Genomic DNA, 19,093 nt, shown 5'->3' with positions numbered 1-19,093 from the left:
TTGTGTTATATGGGGGCGTGGCTGTGGGCGTGGCCTGTGCCGCGGCGCGCCGGGAAGGCGGAAGCGGCTCCCGGGCCCCGAGTGCCGGGACCGGGGCTCCGGAGGAGCCATGGCCGGGCCCGCCTGGGCCCCGCCGCGCCTCGACGAGTTCATCCTCACCGAGCCCCTCGGCTCCGGCACCTACGCCACCGTCTACAAGGCCTACAGGAAGGTAGGGCCGAGCCCGCCGCGGGGGTCGCCTTTTTGCTCCTGAATCTGCCCCCCCACTCGTGTGGGACACCCGTTTTCCAGCCTTCCACATGGGGTATCCCCCCCATTTTCCAGCCCTCCACATGGGGTATCCCCCCCATTTTCCAGCCCTCCACATGGGCTACCACCCCCATAGCCCTCGCCTGGCACCTGCCACCCCCTTGCAGGGGTTCCTTCCCTTCACTCCCCACCCGCGGTGGCTGTTTGGGTGGGGGTCCAGCGTTTCCCCCCCTCCTGACAGAGGGACACACGTGAGGTGGTGGCCATCAAGTGTGTCAACAAGAGGAGCCTGAACCGGGCATCGGTGGAGAACCTGCTGACAGAGATCGAGATCCTCAAGACGATCCGCCATCCCAACATCGTGGAGCTCAAGGACTTCCAGGTGGGCTGAAGGCTTCCCGGGGGGCTCTGAGCCAGAGCTACTCCGTCTTGGATCCATCCCCACTTCCCACGGGTGTGTCCGTGGGGTTTGGTGCCAGCAACTGGGCAAACTGGTCCAGGTGAAGCTGTGTGGGTGGGACTGGCTGGGGTGGCACGGCGGGGTCTCATTGCCTCGCAGTGGGACAGTGACCACATCTACCTGATCATGGAGTTCTGTGCCGGGGGGGACCTGTCCCGCTTCATCCGGATGCGCCGGATGCTCCCTGAGAAGGTGGCACGCGTCTTCCTGCAGCAGCTCGGTGAGGCCACCCCGCCTGGCTCCCACCCTGCCTCTGCTGGGGACCCTCCCCCAGGGTTTTGGGGCGCAGGGCTGTGCTCTCACGTGGCCATCCACCCGCCCAGCCTGTGCCCTGAAGTTCCTCCACGACCACAACATCTCCCACCTAGACCTGAAGCCGCAGAACATCCTCCTGAGCGCCCCGGAGAACCCTCAGCTGAAGCTGGCAGGTCAGAGCAGCCCCTGGCAGGGGCTGGCAGGGGGCAAATCCCTTCTCCCTGTGCCCCCACGAGCTCTCTGCCCGGCAGATTTCGGCTTTGCTCAGTACATGTCCCCGTGGGACGAGAAGCACGTGCTGCGTGGCTCCCCGCTCTACATGGCCCCCGAGATGGTGTGTCGGCAGCACTACGACGCCCGCGTAGACCTCTGGTCTGTGGGTGTCATCCTTTATGGTGGGTTTGGCTTTTATTGCTCCAGGGGGCTCTACTCAGGGCTGGTTCCCCCCTCTCCATCTCCCCTTTTCTCCTTGCAGAAGCACTTTTTGGGAAGCCGCCCTTCGCTTCCCGCTCCTTCGCCGAGCTGGAGGAGAAGATCCGCAGCGACCGGGCTGTGGAGGTAACATGGGGTGGGATGGGATGGGGCTGTGGGGGAGTCTCACAGCCTTCAGTGAGCTCAGCCCCTTCCCTCCCTAGCTTCCCAGCCGGCCCCAGCTCTCTCTGGAATGCCGGGATCTCTTGGGACAGCTGCTGGAGAGGGACCCTCGGAAGCGCATCTCCTTCGAGTGCTTCTTTGCCCACCCCTTCGTGGACATGGAGCACGTGCCCGGCCCCGAGAGCCTGGGCAAGGCGGTGAGCGGGGCTGGGGGCTGCTGCCTGGCAACGGGGCCGTTCCAAGCCCTGAGACCCCCCCTGTGTCCCCCAGACCGACCTGGTGGTGGAGGCGGTGAGGAAGGATCAGGAGGGAGACGCCGCTGCTGCCTTCTCCCTCTACCGCAAAGCCCTGGAGTATTTCGTGCCAGCACTGCACTGTGAGTCCCCCCTGGGGCCTGTGTGGGGTCTGGCTGTATTTCTGGGGGGGCAGCACCCCAAGGGAGGCCACTTTTTAGCCCACCCACCCCTGTGTTTGGTTGTTCTCCCCCTTAGATGAGAGCGACATGCGGCGCAAAGAAGCCATCCGGGCCAAGGTGAGCCAAAATCCTGGGGGGGTGGGGGCAGCACCCCTATCCTCTGCACCCCGTATCGGGGGTCTCCTGACCCCCAAAATGTGCACAGGTGAGGCAGTACATCTCCAGAGCAGAGGAGCTGAAGGTGTTGGTCACCTCCAGCAACAAGAACCTCCTGGAGAAAGGAAACCCGGCCAGAGAGCTCCTTAAAGGTAGTGAGTGATTTCTGCCCATCCCCCGGTGTCAGAGCTGGCAGGGGCCGTGGTGGGGTTTTGGGCTGAAGGGTGGAGGTTTTGGGCAATCCCCGTGTCCCCTTGCAGAGATGGCCAAGGACAAACCTCGGCTCTGCGCGGCGCTGGAAGTGGCCTCAGCTGCCATTGCCAAGGTGAGGGGTGGCCCTGGGGGTCCCCTCACCCCTTGAGGGAAGGGGAAGGTGCAGACCTGGTGGGGAGGGGGCTGCTGGACCCCACCAACCACAGCCAGCCCCCGGGGCCTCTTGCAGGAGGAGGAGGGCAGGGATGACAGTGACGCCCTGGAGCTGTACCAGCAGAGCCTGGGGGAGCTGCTGCTGCTGCTGGCCGGTGAGTTGGGACTGAGGCCGGGCTTTTAGGGCAAGGATGGGTCCTGCTCCCGTCCCTCATGCCCTGGCACGTTTCCCCTGCAGCGGAGCCAGCGGGACGGCGGCGGGAGCTGCTCCACGCAGAGGTGAGTGCCAACCCTGGGACACTGCTGTCCCCGCTGGCCTGGCCCCGAGGGACTGTGTCCTCTCTCTCTCTCCCCACCAGATCCAGACCCTGATGTCTCGAGCTGAGTACCTGAAGGATCAGATCAAGGTATGATGTCTGGGGGGGCTCTGGAGGGTGCTGGGGGAGGATGGAGGCTGGAAAATCCCCCTCTCCCCTGGCAGATGCGGGAGGCACAATCCATGGGCAAAGAGGCACTGGCAGAGTCCGTCCGGAGCGGTGAGTCGCCCTTTGCCACGGGGACTGGGGAATATTCCCCAGCCCGAGGCTGATCCCAACCCCACCCAGCACGGGCCCTGTGCCCCCGGGAGCCTGCCCAGGGGGTGGCAGGGGCGGGGGCAGCCCGGTGAGTGCCCCCCTGTGCCCCGGCACAGCCTGTACCTTGCAGTGACCCCCGGAGCTGCCCCGCGGGATGCTGCTCGCTGCCCTGGCAGGAGACACCAGCACCAAGGGAAGGCTTTGGCTTCCGTCCCCCCACCCCAGGGGTGCCTCCTGGGGGGTCACTCTCGGGATCCCAGCCCCGGGGGGGTCAGCAGGGCCATCTGCCCCTCTCGCAGGCGCTGGCTCATTTCCCTGCCAGCCCTGCCTCGGCCGTCTGCTGCCGCAGCCTCCCCTGGCACAGCGGGCGGGTTATTCCACTCTAATTCCCTCCGCTGGCTCCACGGGAAGGGTATTTTTATCCTGGCACTGGGCTCTGGCAGGACATCCCCCCTGCTTTTTCAGCTGGGTGGTTCTTCCACCTCCCAAATTCTGGGGGAGCCCACAAATCCGGCCGGGAGCTGAGGGTGGGCAGGGATGCTCCGCTGTGCCTTGCTCGCCCAGCATCTACCTCTGCATCCACTGCTGCTCGTCCAGCCTCCACCCAGCAGCCACTGCACTGGCCCAGCCCGGCCATACCTCCCTGCCTCTCGCTGCTGGAGCACTGGGAATGAGGCTTTTCCTTCCTAAACCTGGAGCCTGACAGGTACTGGCTGCATCATCAGTGTCACAACCGTGAGCAGTGCTCAGCGGGGACCGATTGAGTTGGGCACGAGCAGCAGTCAGTCACCTTCAGGGAGACACTCTTAGCATCCTGCCTGCCCTGCTCCACTCCTCAGGGCCCTGGCACCCCCAACATCCAAATCATGCTCCCAGAAGTCATTGTTACAGGGTGCTGATGTTGCCTGTCCTGCAAAACAAGGTACTTGTCTCAAAATCTACTGTATCTCAAGGGAATGTAATTTATTGTCTTTAATAAACTTTAATTTTGATTTCTCCACCTCCTCTGCACTCGGGTTTGTGATTTAATCCTAAGAAGGGTCCCCAGGCAAGCCCAGGACCCAGAGGCTGCCTGGGGTCCTGGAGCCATTGAGGCAGGCAGGAGACCCTGGTCCCTGTTCCCCCAGGAGCAGAGCTGGGGTGTCCCCTCCTCTGCTCCAGCAGTGCTCTCCCTTCCTGTGCTCCCCAGGGACACGAGGCAGCCAAAGCAAGGTTTGACCTTGTTTTCACTTCCCATCTTTTTATTTTTTTGTGTGTGTGTGTGGAAAACACGGAGCAGAACAACACGAACCATTACGTAAAATCCTGTTTTCTCCAATAGATTTTTGTGGCGGGTGAGGAAGGGCCGGGCTGGGCCATGAGGGAAAGCAGAAGGGCTGAGGCGAGCAACAGGGGGATTTTTGGGGTGTCCCACAGATATTCTGAGCCACGGCCTCTTCCCAAGACAGCCTCCCCCCACATCCCACCCAGTGCCGGCTGCTCCTTGCTCAAAGCGGCGCGGAGCTTCCCGGGCAGATGCGACGATGCACTTCTGTATCTTTTTTAACTCTTTTTTATCTCTTTTTACTCTTATTATCATTATTATTCAGAGCAGAGATTATACCCTGAGGCTTTAAAGTGCTTTCCCAGCCCGTGTCCTCCCCCAGCCCGTGGCGGCTGCGGCAGCCGGCGCGGATAATCGCATCTGCCTTCACGCTCGGCCGCCAGCACGGCCCAGCCCCAGCCCCCCCCAGCCCTGGGAGCAGGACAAGGCTCTGGCTGCTCCCCTGGGGCTGATGGGGTCGGGGTGGGTGTCAGTGTCACCTGCACCGGGGTTTGTGGCTGCCCAAATGTCACCGAGGGAAGGTGAGCGATGTGCCTGAGCAGTGACAGGGTGTGACGGTGTTCACAGGCGTTCTTGGATGAGGGAAGAGACAAGGATCTGAATCCGTGTTTCAGAGGGCTTGATTTATTGTTTTATGATATATATACTACATTAAAACTATACTAAAAGAATAGAAGAAAAGGTTTCATCAGAAGGCTAGCTAAGAATAGCAAGGAAAGAATGATAACAAAGCTTCTGTCTCGGACAGAGAGTCTGAGCCAGCTGACTGTGATTGGCCATTAATTACAAACAAACTAACATGAGACCAATCACAGATCTACCTGTTGCATTCCATAGCAGCAGATAATTATTGTTTACATTTTGTTCCTGAGGCCTCTCAGCTTCTCAGGAGGAAAAATCCCAAGGAAAGGATTTTTCATGAAAAGATGTCTGCGACAACAGGGTGCACCGGTTGTTTCGCTTGTAACTGCTCCTACCAGGATTTTCTCAGGGCTCTCTAGAATTCATCAATGTTACTAAGATATAAACTGTGCTAAAATAAGAAAGAAGAAAAGAAACTGAATTCCAAGACTACAAGAAAGAGGTAACACAGAGCTGTGAGCCACCTGGACTGTAACCAATCACATATTCTGAGAAGTGCATGCAGAATACACGGACAAGCAAAGACACCAATAAGAAATGTGTGATCAGGGTGTACGGTAGAGTTAAAATGTATAAATAAATACATAATATAAACATGAAATGGATTCTACTTATATATTTATATATGTATATATAGATTAGTTGTCCAAGAGTCCTGGATTTCCCACAGGAGGGTGGCATGAAGGGAGCAGTGTCCAGCCTGGCAGCGTGGCCTTTGTCACTCTTCTGCTCAGGGAGGAGCTGCTCCCCTCCAGTCCCATCCTTGCCACCACTCAGCCCTTCCAAAGGGCTCTCCCACCCTCACAGGGTGGCTCTTGGGGCCAGATTGTCACCCAGAGAGGTGGGGAGTGGCAGCTGGGCTGTCACCCTGGCGGTGCCAGCGCGTGGGGTGACGTGAGGCCAGGCACACGATGGGCTGGGGAGGGCTGGGTCAGTGTGTGCAGCCAGCCTTGGGCTTCCCCAGGGCTCTGTAATCTGGATTAATCCTGGCTGTTGGACCAGCAGTGGGTGGATGGATGGGCCATCCCTTCCCACAGCCGCTCTCAGGGAAGTTTAATTGCCTGCAAAAAGGAGAAGGGAGATTCCCCAGCCTTCCGTGGCAGCTCATTTGTTTCAGCACTTTAACAATTGCTCATCTAACGCTTTATCCATTGGGGAAACCACTCACTCGTCCCACACTCACCACTGGGAAGGAGGAAGATCCTGCAGCCAGCTGAGCAATGGGCTGGTGCAGGAGGGCAGGAGTTTTGTCAGTAAAATTTATGTTATTTGATCAATAAAGGTTATTTTATTTTATTGACAAAATTCGTTACTGCCAGCGTCTTCCAGCAACCAGCAAGGGCTTGCTTGGACAAACCTATCCCAATCCCAGCCCCATAGGAGAGGAAATGATATAAGACCTGTAAAAGAGAGAAAAAACCAATTTTCTGCTTTAATCCACACTTATTCTTTGCTTTAAGATTTTCAGCCTGCGTGTTGATGCCCGGAGCAGTCGTACGGTGCGGAGGGTGCAGGGATGCTCAGGATACAGCAGCAGGAACTGCTGGAAACTGGGATGCGTCCCTTGGTGGGCAGGGAAAAGGCAGGAGGGGCTGCCTGCCCCTGCTGCCCCCATTCTGACCTCATCCCTCCATCCCAACCTCTCACCTCCATCCCAACCTCTCACCCCCATCCCCACCTCTCTTCTTTCCATCCCAGCCTCTCCTCCCTCCATCCTGACTTCTCATCCCTCCATCCCAACCTCTCATCCCCCAATCCCAGACTCATCCCTCCATCCTGACCTCTCCTCCCTCCATCCCAGCCTCTCCTCTCTTCATCCCAGCCTCTCATTCCTCCATCCTCACCTCTCCTCCCTCCATCCTGACTTCTCATCCCTCCATCCCAGCCTCTCATCCCCCCATCCCAGACTCATCCCTCCATCCCGACCTCTCCTTCCTCCATCCCAGCCTCATCCCCCCATCCCAGCCCATCTTCCCTCCATCCCAGCCTCTCCTCCTTCCATCCCAACCTCTCGCCCTCATCCCAGCCTCTCCTCCCCAGTGCGGGCTGTGACCCAGCGATGGCAGCAGGGACAGCAGGGACAGCAGGGGCAGCAGGGGCAGCAGCATCCTCGGCGCTGCCGCCGCTCGGCTCTGCCGGGAACGCTCTGCTGAGGCTTAACACGTCTCGGGAGCGGGGCGGGGGCAGCGGGGGCTGCCTGCCTGCCTTTCCACATGCCTGGGGGTCATGGTGCCTCCTAAAATAAACCCGCTGAGCTTCACGCGGCCTTTGCGCGCCTCACGTGGGCCGGGAGAGCGCCGAGCGCAGCGCAGGGGTCGGGCACGGGGGGCAGGGCAAGGGGAGGGGGCAGGAAAAGGTGCGGGAGCGGATCCTGGCTGGTTCTGGGGGGATGAACCGCGGGGCTGCATCCCCTGCTCCGCGCTTCCCTGCTCCGGCTGGGATCCTGCTCTCCCGTGGTGTGGGCATTGATGCATCCTTGGTGGGCAGGGAAAGGGCAGGAGGGGGAACCTGCCCCCACTGCCCCCATCCCAGCCTCTTCCCCCTCCATCCCATCCTCTCCTTCCTCCATCCCATCCTCTCCTTCCTCCATCCCGACCTCTCACCCCCATCCCAGCCTCTCCCCCCTCCATCCCAGCCCCGTGCTCCCCGCCCCGGTCCGGATCCCGCTCTCTCCCTCGGGCTGAGCCTCGGGGCTGGGATTTAAGCAGCGAGGGCTGGGCTGCGGCCGTGCCTGCTCCCTGCTATCCCTTTCCTGGTGGGGGATTTGATCAGCTCGGGCTGATCCTCATCAGGTATGATCTCCTTGCGGAGCTGAAGCTGCTCCAGCCGATCTCCCCTCTCGCGGCTCCCGGCTCCCAGCGCTGGGCTGGGGATCTGATGGGAGCACAGGTCCCTGGAGCTGCTGGAATCCCCTGCTCCCGGGGGCTGGAGGGCTGGCAGGATGTGTGTCCACGCCTGAGCTGCCTCTGTCTGTCTGTCTGTCTGTCTGTCTGTCCTCTTGGGAATGGACATCAGGATTTTCCCAGAACTACCTGGCCCTGGCACAGGATTATCAGCGGGCTGGGGGCAGAAAGGAATCTCTTGGTGCAGCATGGCTTGATCCAACACCAATAATAATAATAATAATAATAATAATAATAATAATAATAATAATAATAATAATAATAATAATAATATAATATCGGTTTCCCAGCACCCTCTCCTGTGTTTTCCTGGATGACCCATCCTTCCTCGCAAAACCAAACTGCAGCTAATCAGCTCCCACGGGATTTGGAGCGATAAATTCCCAGCCCATGCCAAGTTTTTCCAGGAAGCCTCACCACAGGAGCCTCCTGCCTGCTGGGATGTCACCAGGGCTGGGTCACACCTGCATGAGCTCAGGCTCATCCCTGCAGAGTGTCCTTACTTGGAGCAGTGCACTGGGCATCCTGCAGTGCCCCTGAGACTGAGTGTTCTAAGGTTTTGTATTGAAACAGCCAAAAAACCTGCAGAAAAATGGGAATTTTGTTTGCTTTAAACCTGACTGTGGCCAATGAGCTGCTCATAGCATCCCCTTAGTCCCAAATATGAGTGCAGCCAGGAGAGGAGCTTTCTTTGGGATTCTGCTGCCAGGAAAATAGGATTTTTTTTTCCCAAAACCAGGAAAATAGGAAAATTTGCCCAGGAAAACAGAGCTGGGGGAGAAAAGTAAATGCATAGACATCTCCTGGTATTTATTCCACCGGTTATAACAGTACCATGGCACAGGGACAGCACAGGAGGGAGGGACACTCAACCGAGCACGGCACGACTACAGCACGACGAGCGGGAGGACGGGGAGATATTCCCTCATGGCTTTGTTCTTCTCCTGGAAGGAACAAGGACAGGATCCCATCCCAGGAGAGGGACGCCACTGCTCCGGGGAAGGGCTGCTGCGGGCTCAGCTCAGCACCAGGGAGGGCTTTTGTCCCTCTCTGGTGTCAATTCAGGCTTCAGCACCCCCCTTCCCACAGGGATCGTATGGCAGGTCCTTCCCGGCTGGCTCCTCCAGAGGGGCCCTCAAGGGCACAGGGCTGGTGTTCCTGGCAGGGATGGGATGCTGTTTCTCAGGTGATGGGGATGGGATGCAGGGAGGGGGGTGCTCCACACCCTGCCTCGTCCTTGCGAGGCAAATCCGAGCCTCCTGCTCGTTCCCGGGAGGCTGAGTGGAGGCAGAGCCGCAGCGTGGGGCCACCGCTGCAAGGTCAGTCACACTCCCAGGTCAGTCACACCCCGAGGTCAGTCACACTGCAAGGTCAGTGTGGGTTAGGGTTAGTCTGGGGTGAAGGTGGTTTACCCTCACCCAGCTGGATTTAGGGGGCGAAAGCGATGGAGAGGGGGATCAAGCAAGGCTGGGAGTCCCAGTGTCACACCCCAAGGTCACTCACACCCCAAGGTCAGTCACTCTCCAAGGTCCGTCACTCCAATCACATTCCAGGTCACGCACACTCCAAGGTCACTCTCCTTCCTGCCGCCTCCCCAGCTCTGCCTGCAGACACCCCCTGCCCGGGCACGGGGGAGGCCGTGGGGTACGGGGGGGACATGCTGGCTCCTGGCTCTAACCTCAGCCCGGAGAACGAAACGAAAGCCACACATCAGGGACATCTGGGTCAGGGGCTCGAGGGGTCAGGCGGCTCAGGAGGAGCCCAGTGACACACGGCAAGGGTGACAGCGTGGCTGGGGTCCCCGCTGCAGGCAGCAGCCCCCGCCAGAGCCTGCGCTGCGTCCCCTCCCTGCTCAGCCCCATCACATCACGGAGCACTTCTCCGCCGATTGCTTCAGGTCCTCTAGCGTGGCCGAGGCTTTGTCCTTCAAGGAATCAAGGTCCAGGTTCTGGATGTTACTGAGCTGGCCGATCACCGAGTTCTTCTCCTCCTCCTCCTCGTTGTCCTGCTCGATCATCTTGGCCAGCTCCTTGGGCAGCTCCACGTCGCCTCCCACCAGCTGGATCTGGTTGTCATCCGTCTCGTTCTGGAAGGGGTCGGGAGAGAGTCAGGAGGGGGGATGGCACAGCGGGAAGGGGGCTCCTGGAAGCGCCACAGGGGGGGCTTGGGGCTGTCCTCCCACTTCCAGGACCATGTGGGAAGGTCCCGGGGGGTGGGGGTGGGATGCTGATGCAGCCTGAGGTGCGCCTGGGCACTCACAGCGAGAGGCGAGATGGAAACCCACGCGCGGCACCGGTACAAACTGGTTTCCAGCTCGCACTGCGGGGGGTTAGGCGCCTAATTAAGCTGGGCTTATGCTTAACGACTGCTCCCAGCGGCGGTCGGGATCAGCTCCGAGCCCGGAGCCACGGGGAGACTCGGGATGAGGCAGCCCGGCTGCCAAGTGGGATCAGTAATGAGCAGAAGAAACTTGTCAAAAGATGAGAAGGGACATCTCAAGCACGAGAAGGCAGTGAAAGGACGGTGGGGCCAGATCCAAACAAATCCCAGTTTCTCCATGAGAGTTTAAAAAAAAATCTCCATCTCTTCTTTTTCTGCCTTTTCTGGCTTTTGGCAGGGGGTAAAAGAAATTCTCCAGCTGTTTATTTCGGATGTAAAAGGGGGGTGGGAAGCAGGGGGGTGAATCCAGGCTGCCTGAACAACACCACACAATCAGAGCAATCTCACTTGGCTTAGCTGACCCTTCGGAACTAATATTAGCCCAGCTCCAATTTGGGGTATTCACCACTGAGCGACTCTTCCTGAATACAGGGTGGGTTTGGAGGGAGAGAAGCTTGTGACAATTCCAAGAAAGGCTGAATTATCCCTTGATTAAATTGTTTTCGGTGAATGGTTCATCGTGCGGAAATTCCAAAATCGGAGTTTAGGGGGGAGACGTTCGCCAAATAATCCAGGGAGAGGAGCTGAGCTGGCTAATCCAGCCAGGAAGGTGCAACCCTGGCTGCACTCCCAGCTCCAGGGAGTCTGGGGTGAAGGTGGTTTTCCCTCACCCAGCTGGATTTTGGGGGGCAAAAGCGAGGGAGAAGGGGATCAAGCAAGGCTGGGAGTCCCAATGACTCGGGCTGGTGGGCTGTGGTGCTCAGGGGGAAGGAAAGTGGCCAAAGTTTGGGAAGAAGGATGGTTTTGAGGGGAAATTATTTGTGTTTGGGCTTTGAGGCTCAAACCCTAGCCAGCCAAGGGAGTCCTTGTCCCTTCCCCTCCCTCCAGAGCTCCATCTGGATCTGGGCTCCCCTCGTGGCCCCGTTCCAGGGCAGCCGTACCTTGGGCAGCCTGTACTTTTCTCGGAAGTGGGACCTGACCGTGGCTCTCTCCGCCTTGCGCTGGGCAAACTGAGCATCTCTCTCCATCCTGCGAAGCACACGGGGCAATCACCAACAGCCCCTGTCCCCCATCCCGGGGTTTGCTCTTCCTCCCAACCTCAGCACCCCCCATTTTCTCTGAAAAGTCCCGTTTTCCCACAATTTCCTCCCCCCAGCGCAGCCTGGAAGGAGAAAACAATCCCATCTCCCGGGCGAGGAAGCGGATTAAGGGATTAGGGGGCTCATCAAACCCCCTCACGGTCCTGCTGTCCCCAGCGCCGGCTGCCCCCATCTCCCATGCACGGGATGTGGGAGCGCAGCGGGAGCACCCCCTTCCCGCAGGGACCCCGGGGCTCAGCCCGTGCCGGTGCCGGTGCCGGTGCCCGTGCCGCTGCCGGTGCCGGTGCCGGTGCAGCCCGCACTCACTTCTCCTCCACCAGCTGCCGCTGGTACTCCTCGTACTCCTCGCGGGTCATGCCCTGCGCCTCGGCCGGAGACTTCTCGCCCTCGCTCTTCTCCTCGCCGCCCAGGCCGCCCGTGAGGTTCTTCAGCTGCCCCCCCACCATGCTCTTCACCATGAACGCCATGGCCGCACCTCCGGGGGGCCCGGGGGCCGGGGGGCAGCGCGGATCTGCAGCCGGGACAGCCGCGGTCACCGGGGGGCTCCGGGCAGGGTGGGGGTGGGATGTGGGGACCCCCCGAGGAACGGGGCTAAGGATGAGCTGGAGCGCCAGGGAACCGGGAAATGGTCGGTGCTGGGGTGCCGGGATAGGGAATCAGCGGGATGCTATGGATGGGAGCTCCTGGAGAGCCGGGACAAGGAATCTGCGGGATGCTGTGGATGGGAGCTCCTGGAGACCCGGAGCGCCGGGTTAGGGAGCAGCTGGGGACACCGGGATGAGCTCCGGGACAGCTGGAGCGCTGAGAACCCGGGGAGCTGGGACACCGGGATGAGCTCCGGGACAGCTGGAGCACTGAGAGCCCGGGGAGCTGGGACACCGGGGTGAGCTCCGGGACAGCCGGAGCGCTGAGAGCCCGGGGAGCTGGGACACCGGGATGAGCTCCGGGACAGCTGGAGCGCCGAGAGTCCGGGGAGCTGGGACACCGGGATGAGCTCCGGGACAGCTGGAGCACCGGGAGTCCGGGGAGCTGGGACACCGGGGTGAGCTCCGAGGCAGCTGGAGCACGGGAGTCGAGCTGGGCACGGGTGCTGGGAGCTGGGCAGGGTGGGGGGGCGGTGAGCTCCGAGGCAGCTGGAGCCCGGGGAGCTGGGGCACCGGGCGGTGAATGGGCCGGGATGAGCGGAGCTGGGCTCCTGGGAGCAAGGCACCGGGTTAGGAGGACGTGGGGACAGGGGAGATGAGATCCCGGGGAGGAGCCGCGGTCAGCAGAGTCGGGCTCGCGCGGAGCGGGGATACGGGGTTATGGAGGATGCGGGATCAGCAGAGCCAAGCTCACACGGTACCGAATTCCTGAGGAGCCGGGATCAGCAGAGTTAATTTCCCGGGAGGCGGAATACCGAGTGATGAGGAGCCGGGGTCAGCAGAGCTGAGTCCCCGGGGTCACGGAGGAGAGGGGACAGGCGGGGATGAATTGCCGGGATGGCGGAGAAGGGAGCGCCCGGGGTGGTGGGTACCGGGAGGTGGAGGAGCCAGGGACGGGGAGATGGGTTCCCGGGGAGCTGGGGCACGGGGTTATGGAGCAGATGGGGTCAGCGGAGATGAATTCCCGAGATGACAGAGTACCGAATTCCCGAGGAGCCGGGACCAGCGGTCAGCGCAGTGGAGTTCCCGGCACGGTGGAGCACGGAGTTCCCGGGATGCCGGAGTGCTGAGAGATGGAGGAGTCGGGCTCAATGGAATAGAGTTCCCGGGACGGCGGAGTCCGGAGCTCCGGGGTCAGCAGAGCGGAGTTGCCGGGATGCTGGAGTGCCGAACTGCCGGGATGCCGGGAGTACCGGGATGTCGGAGTGTGCGGGGTCAGCGGGGCCGCGCTGCCTGGCCGCCCATGGCGGAGCGGTCCCGGCCGGGAGCGGAGCGGGCGCTGCAGCGCCGGGGCTCGCACAGCTCCGGTGTGTGCCGGTCCTGCACGGCGGCGGCGGCACCGCCTCCCCCCGGCCCCGCCGCCTCCCCCCGGCCCCGCCGCCCTCCGCCGGGCGGAGCCGCCGCCGTCCCGACCCGCCCCGGGGCACCGCGAGTGCCACCACCCCCGCGGGAAGGAGCAGGAGCCCCAGAGCTCCCCGGGGACACCGGGGTGGATGGAGGCACGGTGGGGGCTGCGGGGAGCCCCCCGACCACCCTTCCCTCCGTGATTCCCGGCTGCTCCATCCCACCGAGGAGCAAACCCAACCCAGAGCTCTTTCTCCCACTCTGTTCCCCGTCCTTGGGGTCTGGCAGGGGGAAAAGCCAGGCTTGACGCTCGGAACAAGCCATATGTACCAGCACCAGTCACAACTGTTGTTTGCTCATCCATCCAAGGGCTGGTGCCCAAAAGTTCCCTCCCCTCTATCCTGTTAATGATATCCCTGGAAGTATTCCCATGTCTGGAAGTGTCTGAGGCCAGGCTGGACAGGGCTTGGAGCAACCTGGGGTAGTGGAAGGTGTCTCTGCCCATGGCAGGGCTTGGAGCTTGGAGGAGCTTTATGGCTCCTTCTGACTCCAGCCATTCTGTGATCCTGTGATTTTATGATATTAATTAATACTGAAACTGCTCTCAGCCCCCAGAACACAGGCACGAGGGCGTTCATTGATCACCTAAATGAGGAGGATGGAGCAGGCATTGATTGTGTTGCATCATTCCCTGGCTCTCTCCAGCCCCACTCCCACTCCTGCTCTTCCCTTTGACTGCAGCCTCATTCCAGGCCTTGGGGAGTGAGCAATTAATGGCATCAGCAATGCACCTCCCTTCCAGATGGCCAGCCTGGCTTTAACAGACATTTCTCCCTTTTTTCTTCTCTGCTCCTGAAAAATGAGCGCAGATCCAAACCCCAATCCCGGCTTGCGGGAAATCATTTCGTTCCCGAAATATAAAGACAATCTCTGCAGATTAAAATGATGGAACAGCTGTGAAGCGACAGAACAAAGTGACAGAGGGAGGGGGAATCGGCCCATCTCCTCCCATCCCCCCACCCAAGGTAAAATTATGTCTTAAGAGGAAAACAGACTAAAAAATAATGCATTTTTCTAGGGTAATAATCTGGCCAGCAGCTTGGCAGTGTGCTGCTCTTAGGGACTGGGACACGCTCTTGGAGATGACAACGGGGGATTTGTCCTGCTGAGGGCTCTCCTGGCAGAGCAGAGCCCCCTGATTGATGCCAGCAGTTCCCTGGAGTCCACCCAAATCAGTGCAAACTGATGCTGGGGTGAAGGAGGTCCCTCTGTTTGGCACAACTCCAGCATCACCCCCAGCATCCCTCGCCAGGCAGGTGCCCCTGCTCCTGCTGCTCACCCCGAGCTGGCAGCTCAGGAGCCTCAACAGCTTTTTGAAGTGATGATTTTTGCTTTTCACACCGATCTGCAGGCTCTCCTAAGCGCTTTCCCATGGAGAACCCATGGAAAATTAATTTTAACCCACAATGAGCTGGCACAGCCTTGCTGAGAAACAGGCTGGGAGCCCCGGGCACCCCGCAGATGTCCCATTGCCAGCAGCGTGGTCACATTCTGGCTGTCAGTCTGGCTGGAAAGAGGGGCAGGGAGAAGGACCAGCACCCCTGGTTGTGTCCCTGGGTGCTGGCCCGAGCCTCGTGTGGGCTCAGAGCAGATTTCAGACGTGGCTGGTCCTGGGAGCTCCGCTCACTCTGGATTTCGCTGCGAGCATCCATTAACAATAAGAGACTGGAAGTCAGGACCGATTTTTTCCAGCTGGGTTAGATGGGTCAGCTCCCACGGAGGCTCCCTGTCTGAGGAACTAAGAGCAAACAGCTCCTGACGAGCAGAACCGCCGGGCCAAGGCAAGTAGGTGAAAACAAGCCGGGCAGCGCCTCGGATCCTGCCCCTCGTGCCGGGGATGCTCGCTCGGCTCGGACGCCGCAGCCTCTTGCAGCCCGAGTTTTACAGGGAAGGAGCAAAAGGCAAAGGCAAAGACCTCCAGAGAGGTTTTGCAGCTCTGCCATCCCCTCAGCTTTTCCTGGAGAGGCCGGTGGCCCACCTGGAGGCAGAGCCGGGGGGACAATCAGAGGGTGCAGTGAGCTGGGAAATGACGCTGCGAGGTGGTTGATTTCCCCATTTGCCTTTCCTCGGGCAGCTGAACCGTTCCTCATCCCTGAAATATATTCAAGTGAGGATGAGTCATCCTTCCTGCCAGGACTCTAACCTGCCGTAATGAGATGTAAATCCTTGCATGACCTATTATATTAGCTTATGCTATATCACACATCTCCACGGATTAGACGGCAGCGAGATGAGACGTCCCCCCGCCGCAGCCGCAGACAAGACGGTGGAAGTTAAGAGGATCCTCTCTCAGCGTTGACACCTGATTTAAATTGGAAGCAAGCAGCTCCCTCTGCCATGCTGAGAGGGATCATTCCAGCTCTTCTTTCCAGGTAACTGGCTCCAAAGGCGCAGTTACCACAGCCCGGGCTCCAGAGGATGCTCCAGAGGCCTACAAATGGCCCAGGAGTGGCTGGTTCTGTGGATTGTAGAGGGGAAGGCTCAGTGACCTCGACCTGCAGGGCCATGGCAATAAGGCCATCAGAAGGCCTGATCCTTGTCAGCCTGAAATGCAGGGAACATGAGCCTTTTTTAACCTTTAGAGACCCCATAGGAGTAGGTGAAGGAATCCTGGAAAGCCGTGTGTGTGCGCGCTGGAGCCGCCACGGGAGGGAAATGAGAAGGCGTTTCCAGAGCAGGCAGGCAGCCCACTGCTGCTGCTGCTGCTGCTGCTGCTGCTGCTGCTGCTGCTGCTGGTGGGGAAGTCAGGCCGGCACTTGGCAGCTGATTGCCACTTCTGCTGATGGGGACAGGCACCGCCACCTCGGGTGCCGCCGCGCTCGGCTCTGACCCCGGGCGCAGGGCAGGGTCACCTTCGCTCTGCCACCTGGGATGGGGACAGGGACACCCCGGGGACATCAATGCAGAGAGTCCCGCTGCTGTTAGGGACCACCAGCTCGCAGGAGTTTGAGGGAAAATATCCTGAAGGTCTTGAGAAGAACATCCCTTCAGTGGGATCCCCGCTGGAGATCCTCTGGAGGGATCGAAGTGCTGCCGTGTCACTGACAGAGGGAATAAAGAAACTTTAGGATAAGGGTGTGGTAAATTACCAAATGAAATAGTTTCTGTCATTTACTCAACTCCATAAAGCTGGAATTTGCCTTGGCTGAAGAAGAGGGACTGCAGCTCAGCTTGTCATGGAAGTGAAACCAAAGATTTCCCTGTCCTAGGGAGGTATTCCCATGGAAAGCCTCCCCACTCCTATAGAACCAAGCCTCTGAGTTCCCAAAGCCTAACATCATCTCCACAGGATGAAAAAATCCCAGTGCACCCCTCCTCATCTTGAGGTGCCCTGGGAGAGCCCCTGGGAGCCCCTGAGTGCTGCTGGGAAGGGAAGCCAGGAGTGGGGAATGCTGCTGGTGTGTCCCCCCAATTCCCTCAGAATTCCCTGTTCTCATCTTTGTGTCACTGAGCACGGGGCTGCCCAGAGTCACCATGGTGGGGTTTGGGGTGGGAATGGTCCTGTCATCCAGAACATCCATCCTGAGAGATGGGGATTTGGGGTGGGAATGGTTTTATAATCCAGAATATCCATCCCCAGGGATGGGGGTTTTGGGTTGGGAATGGCCCTGTCATCCAGAACATCCCTCCTGAGGGATGGGGATGTGGGATGAGAATGGTCCTGTCATCCAGAACATCCCTCCTGAGGGATGGGGATGTGGGGTGGGAATGGTCACACAGGACACACAGCCCCTGATCCCAGGGATGGGGATTTGGGATGGGAATGGTTTTATAATTCAGAACATCCATCCCAAGGGATGGGGATTGGGTGGGTTTGGTAACACAGGACAGAGCCCTGGTCCCAAGGGATGGGGATTGGTCACAACCCCCGCCCCAGGGATGGGGATTTGGGGTGGTGTTCCTGTATCCAGAATCTCCTGAGGGGGGGGGGGGAGAAGACAACAGCCTGGCCCAAGGGATGGGGTTTTGGGTTGGGAATGGCCCTGTCATCCAGAACATCCATCCTGAAGGATTGGATTGGTGTAGGATTGGTCACACAGGACAGAGCCCTGGTCCCAAGGGATGTGGTTTGGGGTGGGAACTGTCCTGTCCCACAGGACACACAGCCCCTCCCCAGGGCACAGAGAAGTTGTGGGGTGCCCCGAGTGCTTTGCCAGAGCAGGAGGGGCAGCAGCTCCCAGCAGCAGATCAGCGGCTGCAATTCCCGCCGGGAGGAAGTGGGGGCTGTGCGAGGTGAGGAAGAGGAGGGAGGTGCTGGGGGCGGCGGTGGGGGGCTCCCACAGCGGTGTCTGCAGCCGAGCCGTGACACAAATGCGGCCGGACAGACATACAGAGCATGTAAACAGGCACATGGGGCGAGCATGTGCTGCTCCGTGCCGCTGGTGGAGAGCGAGCCCCGAGCAAAGGCGCTCGCACACACACGGCCGCACACACACGCAGCATTCCCACGGGGGATCTTCCCAGCCTTGCCTTCATTCCTGGAGTGCCCAGAAGGAAAAAAAAACAAAACCAAAAACATTTTAAAAAAATCACAAAAAAAATAGAGCGAGAAAGAGAGAGAGGAGAGGTGAACGGCACGGAACGGTGATGGGAATGGCTTTGTACATCACGCTAAAAATAGTCCTGGTGATAAAGTCGATCGCGGAGGGGGAGGGATGCCAGCGCTTGGGAAGCCCGTGCTCCGAGGATGGTGAGGATGGGCCCTAATTAGAGCTGCTAATTAGCCCCAAGCAGCACTGAGAGAGCGCTTGTGGGGGCTCATTGCACCCCTGTGCTCGGGATGGAGGCTTTGCCACCCGGGGGAATGAGGAGCCTGCTGGAATTGGGGTCCTTTGAGGGGATTTTGGGGTGTTTAGGGCGGTGAAGGTTCTGTGCAGCTGGAATTGGGGTCCTTTGAGGGGATTTTTGGGTGTTTAGGGCGGTGAAGGTTCTGTGCAGCAGGAATTGGGGTCCTTTGAGGGGATTTTGGGTGTTTAGGGTGAGGAAAGCTCTGTGCAGCGCTGTTGGTAGTGGGGAGAAGGCAGCCAGGGTGTGGGGACATGGGGAAGGGCCAAAGCTCGTAGAAGGAGCCCTAATGTATATATGAAAAATTATATATTCCCTAATGGAGAAGAGAAAGGATCTGCAGGGAGAGGGGGGAGCCAGGAAAGGATAATTTGGCTCAGGAGTCCATGTGAGGTGCAGGTGATGGGTAGGGATGGAAAAGCAAAGGATGTGTGGCTTTGGAAATGGCCCTTTCCACACCCCAAACAAACCCCAGCTGTCCCCAGCCCTGTCCAGCTGGGATCCCAAGCTGAGTGGTGTGGAGAGGAGATGTTCCAGCTGGATTTTCCTTTTTGAAAAGCTCAATCCTTTTGAGCTTTTTGAAACCCCGTGTTCCTGTTCCCTTCGCCGTGTTCCCTCCTGGCACGGCGGGGAGAGGGCCCCGTGTGCCATGGGAATAACGCCCTGCACGCTGATTCACACCAGGGATTCGAGGCAGGATGGGAGCTGACACAGCCGGGCCCTGTGCCCGACTCGGTGCCCGAGGGAGGAGGAGGAGGAGCAGGAGGAAGGGGACGTGACGTGAGCCAGCACTCTGGGTGTCACTCAGCCTGTCCCCTCTGCCCACGCTGCTCCTGAAGGAC

At 59.5% G+C, this 19,093-nt stretch overlaps 2 protein-coding genes across 3 annotated transcripts; one reads left to right on the top strand and one right to left on the bottom strand.

Moving 5' to 3' along the window:
* The first annotated feature begins 24 nt into the window (after positions 1–24).
* On the top strand, positions 25–4,070 carry ULK3 (unc-51 like kinase 3). Of its 2 annotated transcripts, XM_030955297.1 has the most exons (16): positions 25–211; positions 491–631; positions 809–929; positions 1,033–1,137; positions 1,216–1,359; positions 1,440–1,522; positions 1,600–1,755; positions 1,829–1,934; positions 2,050–2,090; positions 2,179–2,281; positions 2,390–2,454; positions 2,572–2,650; positions 2,734–2,774; positions 2,855–2,902; positions 2,977–3,031; positions 3,187–4,070. In XM_030955297.1, the coding sequence occupies exons 1-16, from the start codon at positions 110–112 to the stop codon at positions 3,201–3,203; spliced, it is 1,407 nt and encodes a 468-aa protein (XP_030811157.1). In that variant the 5' UTR covers positions 25–109; the 3' UTR covers positions 3,204–4,070. The 2 variants fall into 2 exon arrangements, with proteins under 2 accessions (XP_030811157.1, XP_030811156.1); XM_030955296.1 differs by having other exon boundaries at positions 1,033–1,359.
* A 4,677-nt stretch (positions 4,071–8,747) lies between these two features.
* Positions 8,748–13,377, bottom strand: CPLX3 (complexin 3). The gene is made up of 4 exons (XM_030955420.1): positions 13,044–13,377; positions 11,725–11,929; positions 11,260–11,347; positions 8,748–10,025 (listed from the first exon to the last, which is right to left on the bottom strand). Exons 2-4 carry the CDS (start codon positions 11,883–11,885, stop codon positions 9,801–9,803), a joined length of 474 nt encoding a protein of 157 aa, XP_030811280.1. The 5' UTR covers positions 11,886–11,929; positions 13,044–13,377; the 3' UTR covers positions 8,748–9,800.
* Between the last annotated feature and the right edge of the window lie 5,716 nt (positions 13,378–19,093).

Source organism: Camarhynchus parvulus, chromosome 10 (genome assembly GCF_901933205.1).
Source record: "Camarhynchus parvulus chromosome 10, STF_HiC, whole genome shotgun sequence".
Lineage (NCBI taxonomy): Eukaryota > Metazoa > Chordata > Aves > Passeriformes > Thraupidae > Camarhynchus > Camarhynchus parvulus.
The sequence above is the reverse complement of the archived record's forward strand: the minus strand, read 5'-3'. Positions and strand labels throughout refer to the sequence as shown.